This window comes from Aphelocoma coerulescens, chromosome 27, assembly GCF_041296385.1.
Source record: "Aphelocoma coerulescens isolate FSJ_1873_10779 chromosome 27, UR_Acoe_1.0, whole genome shotgun sequence".
NCBI classification, from domain to species: domain Eukaryota; kingdom Metazoa; phylum Chordata; class Aves; order Passeriformes; family Corvidae; genus Aphelocoma; species Aphelocoma coerulescens.
In genome coordinates, this window is record NC_091040.1 from 4,308,235 (window position 1) to 4,320,447 (window position 12,213).

At 50.8% G+C, this 12,213-nt stretch overlaps 1 protein-coding gene and 1 gene segment (V, D, J or C); both read right to left on the bottom strand.

Moving 5' to 3' along the window:
• The window catches only part of LOC138099168 (M1-specific T cell receptor alpha chain-like), a 149,602-nt gene that overhangs the window by 76,384 nt on the left and 61,005 nt on the right, over positions 1–12,213 (bottom strand). The window lies entirely within an intron of this gene.
• Positions 1,228–2,054, bottom strand: LOC138099171 (Ig heavy chain V region 6.96-like). The segment is given in 2 exon segments: positions 1,228–1,591; positions 1,979–2,054. Coding segments are annotated over 2 exon segments (387 nt in total).

Genomic DNA, 12,213 nt, shown 5'->3' on the forward strand with positions numbered 1-12,213 from the left:
AGCAGGACAAGGGGCGGTGCAAGAAGGGACGAGACACAGCAGCGTGCGAGGCTTTGTTTTCTCTTTGGGAGCAAACAGCGTTATATACGAGGCTCTTTAACCTCTTCCTCAACAGTGCTCAGAGGCCTTTTTTGTTTCTCCCACAGTCTCGCCAGCGAGTGCCTGGTGGTGGGCAATAAGCTGGGATGGGACGTAGCAGCACCACTATTGCCAACCAAGCGAAGGAGCATTCCGCACTGTAAGAAATGGTTCTCAGAAATAAAGCTCAGGGAAAGGAGGAAAGGGGACATTTGGAATGACAGCCTTTGTCTTCCCAAGGAATCATTCTGTGTGAGAAAGACCATCTTTCCTAGAAATGGCTAAACACCTGCCTATTGATGGAGAAGTAGGGCATGAATTCTTCATTTTGCTTGTCTTGTAGACTCAGCTTTTTTGTTTTTCATCTGTTGAAGTGGAACATCTCTCCAAGTTAAAAAGACTGTCAGAGGTGGCCCTGTTTACTTGCCCTGGGGATACAGAAGCTGGTTGGGGTTGTCATAAATATACAAAAAACACGAGGAAACATGGCCAGGCTCTTCTCAGTGCTGCCCATCGACAGGACCGTGATCAATGAGTACAAACAAAAAAATCACGGGAGGTTCTCACTGAACATCGGGAAACACTTTTTCACAACATGAGGGTGACCAACCAGTGGCAAAGGTTGTCCAGGCACCTTCTGAAGTCTCCGTGTTTGGAGATATTCACAAACTATTTGCTCATGACACTGGGGAAGTGGAGCCTGTGGAGAACCCAGGCTGGAGAGGGTTGATTTTGAAGGACAGCAGTTGTTGTGAAGGAACCATGGTGGAACCATTTGACTGCAGACTGAGGTAGGGAGCAGAAACAGTAGAGATGAAGGCCAGTGATCAAGTGTTAAGAAATGACCCCACACCTGATTCCTCCTTTTCCCTTTGATTTTTGGGGAGAACAGGTAGAGAATTCAGGAATGCAGCACTGAGGATGAGGCTGGGAAGAAACAGGAACAAAGTGGGGATAAGATATTTTAGAGTTGCTCACAATTCTACTCTTAATCAGATTTGCAATAAATCAGAATCCCTGCAGTGTGCAGTGACGGCCAGGAACGTCTGTGGTGCACAGTGATGGCACCTGACTTCTTGGGAGCGGACCTGAGACCCATGGGCTCCCGGCCCCCGGCAACTCTCACCTTCCCGACATCTAACGCAACCTCTGCCAGACCCCGGGAGGTTTGTGTTAAAGCTCATCTACATTTCCTGTCCCCGTGCGACGGCACAAAAGTACCGGGCAGAGTCCTGAGGTTGCAGTGGCCGCAATGACAGATAAGCCTCGGACCGGGAATTGTCCCGGGAAATCTTGGCCCGACCCTTCACTGCTGCCCCATAGTTCACTCTACTGCCCGTGGGCTGGCTGATAGAGGATATCCACTGCGGGCTGCCTCCGGGTGCCTGACGGTACCAGTAAATATAATAATCCTCGAAGGTGAAGCCGGACCCGCGGCAGGAGAGGGTCACGGAATCCCCGGCCGCTCGCAGCCCTCCGCCGGTCTCCTGCAGCCTCAGCTGTGCCCAGAGCCCTGCGGAGGGAGAGCGCAGGAATCGGGCAGGGCGCGACCACGGACCGAGGACGTTGTCCCGGTGTCCCGGTGTCCCGGGGTCCCGGTGCTCACAGGCACCGTGCGCAGCGCACCCAGAGCCCGAGGATGTTCCTCTGCCGTCCCGGTGCTCCTGGCCCAGACACAGCCACATTCGCCACCCCGCTTCTCGGGGGAAAACACCCGTGCCCGGGGTGATGCCCTGCGAGTCCTCCCGGGGCTGAGCCGCACCTGCTTCAGATATTGCGGCCGAACTCGCGGGCAGAGCCTGCCCCTGTCCCTGCGCCTTCCCTAGACCCTGCCCCTATCCCTGTCCCTGTCGCTCCTTCCCCCGCCCCGGGCTCGCTGCCCTCCCCGCCCGCCTCTCACCTGCCGGCCACAAGGCCAAGGCCAAGGCCAGCAGCCACGGCCCCAGCCCGGCCGACATCGTGCCCGGCCCCGGCTCCGCGGCAGCCGCACAGGAGCCGAGCGGAGCCGCGCTCGGGCCGCTCCCGCCCGGCCCCGCCTCGCCGGGGCAGCGCCGGCGCCTCTGCCCGCCCCCGGCACACCCGCCCCGGGCCCCGGGGCCGCGGCCCCGCCGGGCAGCGCCAGCGCCGGCCACGGGCGCGCCGCGTCCGCAAAGCAGCGCTGCGCACTTGGAGAGCGCGTTCGCCCGACGGGACCCGAGGGCTTCGTGGGCAACGCGCCCACGAGTTCGCCCTTCTGGAAGCACAGAGGGTCACTGGGGTGCTGGGCTGCCCGAGACAAAATGCTGCCAGCGGCTCAGGGACGGGATGGCTCCTCTCTCCTCGGCACTGCTGAGGCCGCACTTGAGTACTGGGGGCACATGTGGACTCCCCCTTCAAGAGGGAGTTGGATCTGCTGGAGAGAGGCCACTGAAGGGCCATGAAGATGGTAATGGGACTGGAGGAGCTCTTGCATGAGGAAAGGCTGAGAGAGCTGGGACTGTTTTCCCTGGAGAAGAGAAAGGCGGGGCTTGAGGAGGGGGAGATGTTCCCTCAACAATGGATAGAAATACAGGGAGGTTTGGAACTACACTATGGTTTGGGTTGGAAGTGAAATTTAAAGGTCGTCTAATCCAGCCCTCATGCTATTAGCAGAGATACTTGCAAGTTGATCCGACTGTTCAAGCCCTGCCTAATCTGTTTTTAGGTTTGGAACAGATACAATTTCTCAAGACCATCTTTTCTATAATCCTAAATTTAAACAATTTCTTCCTTGTATCTTTTTTGCATCTATTTTCTTTTTGTGTCAAACTGTTACCCTTCGTCCCATTGCTACAGGCTGTGTTAGAAAGTCTGTCCTTGTCTTTCTTTGAAGCCCTCCTTGTAGAAGTGAGGCATCTTCAAAATTCACCCATTCTGTGATCCCTGGAATGACTCTCAGGCACATTCACGTCTCTGCAGCAGATATGGGCCAAGGAGAAAAGTGACTCATCAATGTGTAGAAACGTAGAGAGGTTTGGAATCACAGAATAATTCAAATCGGAAGTGGAATTGAATGGTCATTTAGTGCAAACCTCCTGCAATGATCAGGGACATTTTTGACTTTAACAGATTGCTGAAGCCACACTGAATCTGACCTTAAATGTTTTCAGGTTTGGAGCAGATACAATTTCTTGGTGCAGTCTTATTTCATCACTGTAATTAAAAAAAAATTCTTCCTAGTATGGTGTCTGAATCTATCCTCTTTTTGTGTAAAACTGCTACTCCTCATCCCATCACTCCAGCCTGTATTAAGAAGCTTTTCCCCATCTTTTTTTAAGCCCTCTTTGCTTCAAAGAAACATTTTTCACTTTCACTCTTTCTGTGATCCTGTGAAAGAGACACTCACAGGCTCATTCCCATCCCTGCAGGAGATATTTGCCCCAGGCAGAGGAGAAAACTTCCTTTGCAATGTCTGTCAGTTCCTTGCCACAGGAGGACGCTCCGAGCAGAATTACCAAGAGAAGTTACTTTTTTATCATTTAGCTGAACACATGGCCTGGGAGAGATGGGGAAGAACAAGCATTCTCGCTTGACCGCTCCATTGGCTGCTTCCTGGAGCTTGAGAAGTCTATTGCTGGCCATGGCTTGTAGGCTGCAATCCTGGCCAGAGTGGATGGGAGGAACTTCAACTGGGAAATGATGAGCAGCAGCTCTCCCTTTGTCCCTTACAGAAACCAAAGGCCAGTGCTGGAGGAGTGCAAGAGGCTCCTGTGACAAATTTCCACCCCAGCAATTTCTTGTCTGTTCTAAATGAACCCAGTTCTCCCAGGCTCTCCTCTGTCAGTGTCTCCATTCCTTGTGTTCATGGCCCTTCATTGCGTTTGTTCCCCTCTGCCCATGTCCTTCCCAGGCTGGGGAGCCCAGCGGGGGCCACAGTAGTCCACAGCCTCAGCAGGTCTGAGCTGAAGAGGATTCATCTCCAGTGAGCAAGGGGTCAGGTCAGCATGCCAGGAGATGGCACGGACAAACGAGGCTGGGGAAAATGTGGGCCCACTGCTGAATGGGATGGGGACCAGGTGACACAGGATATGGGAAAGGGCTGAGGTCCTGAATGCTTTATTCACCTCAGGCTTCAGCAGCCAGATCAGCCTTCAGGAATTCCATTTCCAGCGGTCCAAGGGGAGAGGCTGGAGCGTGGAGTATCTGCCCTTGAAAAGTCCTTGTAACTGAGCTGTTTTCTAGTCCATAACAAAGGACTTTGTCCAGACGGCTTCCAGGGAAGTCAGTGCTGAGAGCACAACTGAATGAAGAATGCACAACATCCACTCTCTCCTCACCCACCAAGACCCTGTGTCTCACAGTAGAAGGCTGTAAATGCAGCTAAGCACGACTCCCACTTCCCAAAGCCGTGCTGAGTGTCCCTGAGGAAGGAGGGCCAGGAGCTGCTGCAGAGGCCAGAGCACAGATAACCCTGCTGCCCACGGTGAAGCCCATGGTGATGCAGCTGATGTCAACTGATGGTGGAGCAGATATTGGCCCTGCAGCCCAGAAAGTTCCCCACCCAGAAGCAGCCGGGTATGTCCTGGAAAGGTCTGTGACTCCATGCAGAGCTCACGTTGGAGCAGGCTCCTGACAGGAACTGAGGTCTCACAGAATAAGTAGCCCATGTCATAGCAGGTTTTCTGGGAGAACCTGCAGGGACCCACACTGAAGCAGTCTGTTCCTGAAGGACTGCACTGGGAGCTATAGACCCACACTGGAGGAGTTTGTGAAGAACTGCACTCAATGTGAAGAGCCAAAGGTGAAAAATTCCTGGAGAAATGTCTCCTGTGGGCTGGACTTCACACTCTGGAGCAGGGGAAGGGCATGAGAAGGAAGAAGTGGGAGACAAAATGTGTTATGAACTGACTGTTCCGTTCTCCATCCCTGTGCAATTATTGGGTAGACGAGCTGTTTTTAGATGTGTGATTTTTTTCTCATTATCCTACTCTTATTTCATTCACAATACACTAAATTATTTTATCCAAGTCCATGTGTTTGCCCATGGTGGCATTCCTGGGACATCTCCCTGTCCTTATAACAACCCACAAGCCTTAATTCCATATTTTCCCCCTGTCCAGTGGAGGAGGAGCTCTGAGACAGCAGCTTGCTGAGCACCTGGAGGGCAACCAAAGTCACCTCACCACCCCTTCTCAACTCCTTCTTCCTGATCAGGTGCTCTGTAGCAGCCACCCAGAGCAATGTCATCCCTGCTGATGTGCCTTTCCTAAACAGCCTGCCTCCATCCACCACAGCACTCTGGAAGCTACAGCAACACATCTCCATCATCCCATGGCTCTGCAGCCAAGGCACAGAGGGAGAATGAGGCTGTGCTGGACAGGAGCCCAGGCAACGTGCACTAAAGCTGCCCTTGCCCAAACAGCCTCTGCAGTTCCCAGAACAGATCCCCCTGCACCATAAATGCTACCAGCCCTTCTACCACCCTCCCTGCACTGCCTTTTAGTGCCACCAAGGCACAGGGATGTTTCCTGCACCTGCCATTGCCTGACAGGATCCCCGGGGAGCAGCTGCTAGAAAGAAATGCTGAGTGATCTGTCTTCCCCATCTGTTGGTTTTTGGTCCACTCTGCTGCAGAGCTGCTCCAGGGTGATTGTGCTCCACAGTAATACATTGCTGCATCCCCTTGCTTTGTTGACAGGATCTGCAGTGTGAATCTCTTCATGGATCTGTCCACTTTTCCCACAAAGTGATCTTGGAAACCTTCTCCATAGATATCACCCTCCATGTAAATCCATTCCTGAGTGCCCCTTGGGCCCTGACGGTACCAGTACATGAAGTACTTCCAAGAATCTCCTTTCATGCTGCACTGGAAGGTGACTGCCTTTCCCTCTTGCATGGTCAGTTCCCTGGGGTGCTGCTCCAAGGTGGCTGCACCAGCAAGCGAGACTGCTGCAGAGAGCAAGAACAAGGCACAGTCAGTCCAAGAGTCAGCAAAGGTCAGGGCAATGCTGGTGGGGCTTTGGAATGGCACTGGACCAGTGGGAGGACAAAATCGTCCTCTTTGAAGCCAGCTGACACAGATGGGCAGAGCTGGTAGCAGCTATCAAGGCTCACAAGGAAGGAGACACCACATTTCCCTCCCTCCTTTTCCCTGTGCGACAGGAAGCTTTTTCTGATTTCCCCCAAAGAAGCAGGAAGGATTTGCAGCATGGGGGGACAAATCCCTTTGTGTTTGCCAACGGAGAATGGTGAGGAAGCCACTCTCCTGTGCCTGGAAGTGCTCCAGCTGAGCACAGGAAAGACAAAGGCCTGTGACGGGCAATGGGCTTGGGCCCTGTGCTGCCGTCCTCAAGCTGCTCTTTGCCAGAGGGGCCGCAGGGCCCCAGGAGCAGAGTGCCCAGTGCCAGGGCAAAGCGCTGGGCCCCAAGATGTGAGTGCAGCAGGGAGGTGCCCTGCGTGTCCCCAGGCTGCAGAGGAGGCAGCTTGGCTGCAGGTGCCGAGCTCACAGGCAGAGGAGGAGCAGGGCTGCTCTCGCCGTGCTCCACAGGCAGGGCTGGGAGCTCGAGCCGGGGAACAGGTCCGGCTGCAGGCGCTCAGCACAGCTCCCCAGAGCCCTGCGGAGCTCAGGGCCACGCTCATCTGCTGGGGGCATCAGCCCTTCCCTTCACTCACCTACAATGGGCAGTAAGGCCACGCACAGGGCACTCCACATGGCCAGGCCCGCTCTGTCTCGCCTCTCTGCACCTTCTCTCTGCCTGCAGAACAGCTCTGCCCACACCTGCCCTGCCTGCGCCTCTGTCACTGCACTCAGGCCCAGTCCCTCCTAGTCCCTCCCTCTGGCTATGACAACACTGAGGGAGAGAGGTGGGGCAGGAGGAGCAGAACTTGAAGCTGTTGGTGCCTCCTGGATGTCTCTCACCCTGCATGATCCCCATCTTTCTTTTAAGCCCTCTCTGTGTACGTGAGGCCTCTTCCACATTCACCCCTTCTGTGATCCAGTGAAAGACTCTCAGAGACATTCACGTCTCTGCATCTGATATGGACCAGGGAGAAAACTGACTTTGCCATCTCTGTCAGTTGTTTGTCACCTGAGCAGGGACACAAGGACACTGAGCATAGAAACACCAAGGGAATTGATTCTTTTACACTTTAGCTGAGCACAGGGCTGTGCCCTCGCCTAGTGCATGGCAGGTCCTGCTGCAGAGGACAGCAGGTCAGATCTGAGCCTGATCAGCGACTCTTGCTCACATAATCCCTGAGTGCTTGTCCTGTGCTGGATCCGTGCAGCCCTGTCCCGTGGAGGTGGTGCAGATGAGTGGTCAGTGGTGTAGGAAACTCCATTCTTCTAAACCCAGGCCCCATGCAGGGGGTGGAATTTCTCCTGGATTCTGGCTGATTCCACTTCTGGATATGGTTCCGTGTCTGGTTTCCTTGAAGGATAAATCATCTAGTGCTTTTCTGTGGGGTTATAGGTTATTCTGAGCTGGGAAGAGCTGCCTGGAGGTGGCTTTTCAGGACACACCAACTCTGAGGTCAGAGCTCCCAGTCCCAGGCACTGTTTGTTCTTCTACAAAAAAGACAAAGGACAACTGTGTCCCCTTCAGGCTGCAAGTTTCAAAGCACGAAAGGAACAGAGAAACAGGCAAGTGATACAAAAGTAATTTGTTGTGGGTAAAGCAGAGGCACACAGAGGAGTGAGGAGAGCTATTCAGCGTGGGGTTTTGTCTGTATTTCTGTAGTTTGCTGTATCTGTGGTGTGTGTTCTTCTGTCAGAACTTAGGGTGTGTTGTTCTTCTGTAAGGCTGCAGACACAGGTACAGGCACATGTGATGGGGTTGCACAACTCTGCAGACAAGCCCAGAGCTTGGCTTTGGAAGGATGGGGAAGAACGCTCATTGTGGACTGGCTGCTTTCTGGAGCACCTGTTCATGTGGCTGTGGTGCCTAGCCCTGTGTATGTTCCCAAATGTGCTCCTCATGATGATATTGTGCGGGGCTGTGGGCATTGACAGGGGCATTGGGAAGAGGCCAGAAACTCTCAGCCTCTGGAGGTGACTCCTGTTAAGTGTGAACAGAAGGTGTTCTCCCAAGGAAGATCTAGCAGTGTGCCCAGGCAGGTGGAACCCCATGGCCAGAGAGTCTGTTTGTCATCAAAATAAAACTGCATGTGCACAGTGCCCAATAGAGATCCCCACAAAATGAAGCTGGGTTGTCTCTTCTCTGCCTCCTTGCAGGTTATGTTCCAATACCTTCTACAGATCACAAAAGATGAAGTGCCCTGATCGTGGGAGGCTTTGACACAGCCAGGAATCAACTCAGGCCCTCCCTGCAGAAATCATAGAGCTGAAATCTATTTTCAAAGCTGTGCTTTGGAAGGACAGACATTCCCAGGAGCCCTGCACTCCCAGTTCTGAGTGGTTTTGCAGGGGCAGATCAGGTTCTCCAATACTTCAGTTCAGACCATATCTGCTGACTGAAATATAAGGGAGAGAAAGAGAAAGAGCTCTTGCCTTGCAGTCAGGTAATTAAGCATCCTCCTAATGAGTTTCTGTGATGGATATGCCCCTTTCAGCTATTCCTTGCATATCCTCTGTGGTTCCACACACATTTAAGTGGGTGACTTAGCTTATGGGAGGTTTTCAGAAATGCAATAATGAAGATGGCCTGATTGCAACCCCATGCAGTTCTCCTGCCTGCATCCAATCAGGGCACAAATCACTCACTGCATCCTGAATAAGATCCGGATCAAACCAAGCCTGTAGCTGAATTAACACATTGTGGTGCTCACTCAGGTGAGCCTTGGGTTTCCTCCTGTCATTTTCTCCCTACGACTTTGCATTACCAGCACTCCCCCCTCCTCCAGTATTTCCTGACATTTGGAAAAGAGAAATGCTTGTCACAGAATTCAGCAGAACCACAGATTCTCACCTGTGAATTTAAGGCAAAATCTGACAGAAACCCCATGCTGATCATAAGTCAGGAATCAGGACTTACTAAGACTGGGGTTCCATCCTTCTGTGATGGCAACAAATGTACAAGTTCAAATAATTACCTGTGGGCATGAAAATGAATAAGAAAAAGCAAGGCAGGAGTGAAATTATCCTACAGCATTTGTTTGACCAAGCTTCCCGAATAATTTACAGTTCAAAACTCCTTTAGAAATCCTAAGGAATTTGAAAGCAGTGCTGCAAGTGCTTCCCATATTCTACTCCATTCCTGCTGTTACAAATCACTTCCAGCTGTAACCCTGCTGTAGTTTGCACCTTCCAATGAAGCTTCTCTGAATCTCCCTTCAGTTTTTCAGCTCTTTCAGCTTCCTGGCCCTGGACTTTCTAAAGCCTCTGTATCACTTAGCAAGAGTTTCCAACTGCACCTGCTGGCACGGCCAGAATGCAAATGAAGAGCAAAGAAGTTTAATTTGTGGCATGTGCAGACACAGCACTTCTTGTGGGGTTTGGGTGGTTTCTTTGGTTCCTTGGTTGTTTTTTTCTCCTGTTTGAGCTATTTTCTGGATTTCATGAAGGTGACAATGTTGTGAGAACAATAAACGCTTTGGCCAGAAGGTAGCAGGAGAGATCAGAGAAAGAAGTTCAGTTGACATCAATAGATCTCATTTTATCAGGAACTGTTTAGTATTTCAGGACACAAACCAGACAAGTCAGATTGTACCCAGCAGATGCAGGAATATGATTATTACATTGCATTTTTAATGCTGTATGAGAAAGCAGAAGGATTCAGGGGTACAAAAAGCTATTTAATATTGCACATTCTCATTGAGTTCTTCCCCATGCTTTCCATGTAACCTCTTAGAAAGAGATTTATTCTTTCAGGATGCTTTTAATGTTCTCTGCCACAGGAGAGAGCTCTCTCCATTTTGACTTGCTCAGCGGGACAGATGTTCCATACCACACTCTATGTGTGAGAGCAACCAAAGGGGAGGGAAAATAAATATAATGTGCAGGAGGTGAAAATGTTCCTAAAATTAGTTTAGAAGTTTTATTGCAGTTCACATTGTGGGTGGTCTTGTCACGGAAACTGCGGGAAAAACAAAAACTCTCCAACAGCAATTTTTAGTGTTAGAGAATCAAGGCATTACTTTATTCTGGCCAGGATGTTGTTCTGGCCAGGATGTGTAACAGAAATCATTTCATCCACACATAGCCCGGGTGTGCAGAGAAAATCCTTCCATCACACAAGGTTTTCACTGATTTTTCATGTACCTATACAGCCAAAACCCATAGAAATTCATTGGTTCGATGTTCATTGGTCCCAAGTTCCACAGTTCTTAGTATTTCCTTTCCTACTGGTTATTGATGCCTTCACCTTCGATGGTAATTACATTCTCATTCTTTGTTCTCTTATTGATCTTCTCCCAGACCAGGTGTCTCTGACCATGCATGGGGTGATGCTTGGAGCTGATGTTTGTTAATGGTCATTATCTTTTGTTTATCTCCTGTGCTGCTCCCAGTCTGTTGAGATGTTAAGCTCATCATTGCTCTCCTGGTGAAACAGTCCTTTGAAAAGAAACTTCAATTTTTTTCCCCTGGGCAAAGGCAAACCAAACCCCTGACTAAAGTTACATAAAAATTTTCAACTTCTTGTCATTTCCAACACTATGAGAAAGGTATCACAGAAATACAAACGATTGAGGTTGGAAGGGACCTGTGCTGGTGATTGGGTCTCCCCTGCTTTAGCAGGACTGTCTGGAGCTGTTGGCCAAGGAACATGTCCAGGTGGCTTTTGAATATCTCCAGGGACAGTGGCTCAACCCCTGGAGATTTGCAAAGGCTGTCTGAGCACAATCAGATATGGACACAAATTAATCTGTAGGAGAATAGAGACAGCACTGTTAAAATGTATTGTACCAAAGCCTTCTGCTTCTAGTCATCCTCCCTTATTCCACTGCTGTAGCATCCCTTAGAGAATAATAGGTTTTCTTCAGATTTCAGGATAATTCCAAATGCAAAGGTGCTTTTCATAGAGGGAGGACAATTACTGTGGAGCACAGGTTCTCTACAAAGCTTTCCTCAGCTGATCTCAGCTGGGAGAGCTGCAGATTCTGTCCCCTTCTGTGGCATTAACCCCACTAAGTCAATCTCACTATTGGACCGCACAGAAGCTCCCAGTTGTGGGGTTCCTTCTGGAAACAATTCTATTCTCCTGTTCTCCTGAGCTGCATGCTCTGCATTGCAAATGCAAAGTGAAAAGGCACTGCTTGGTGGGGGCAGTCAGGAAGCCTGTCATGAAGGGAGGGCTTTAGGCCCATTAAACACTCACTGTCAGAGGTGTCAGCAAAAGCAGGTTTAATACAAATTTGCCAAAGCGTGGCACAGTCCAACAGCAACGCTCACTGTGCAGCTTTACTGCATGGATGGAACAGACACAGGAACATCGAACTGGAATTCATTTAGAAGGATTGATGCTGAGACTGGGGGCAGGAAAGGGGTAGAGCTGTAAAAGGACCCATTGAGTCATGAGGTGCAGAAAAGACACCCCTGCTTTCTCAACTCCTTCTCAGAGGAGGTGCAGATGGATCCAATCTCAATCCCCGACTTCATCAACACTTTATGACTAAGGGATTATAGCAGCACTTAATCATGGGCCTTTCCCTCCTGTCCATCTGATTCCACTGGTTTTTGTCTAAGGGACTGTTCTCAAAATAGGAATCTGCCTGAGAGACTGGGAGAAGGTGTGGCAAGAAAATGTGTCACGGGAAAATCAGGGTAAAAATGCTGGTGCACAGCTCCCCCTGATTTACATTAGGGTGGTAGAATGCACTTATTGAGCATTTTAATGTTTCTGGGTTTGCCATGCAAATTGCATGTAGCTTCTGCAAGGGCTGAGGGTCTTCTCTGGGTGTCTGCAGGGTCTGAGGGTCTGACCTGAGCAAGCCCAATGCAGCACACCTTGCTCTGTCCTCTGCAGAGGCTCTCTTGAAGCCAGCAGGAGCTGAGCCAGGGGGAGAAAAGCCTTAATTCCCCTTCAGGATGTGGTTAACTTGTTTTGTCAAAAGCAGGGGAGGCTTGATCTTGCCTGGTGTAACTGAGTCAGAAATGGTGACCACAGCGTCCTGCCTGTTGCTCGTGAGAGGGGGCTGAGCTGGGGAAGGTGTGTGCTGGGCTCCATTAGGTAAGAACCAAGTTGCTGTGGAAACTATCACTCCATCAAACCGCCCAAC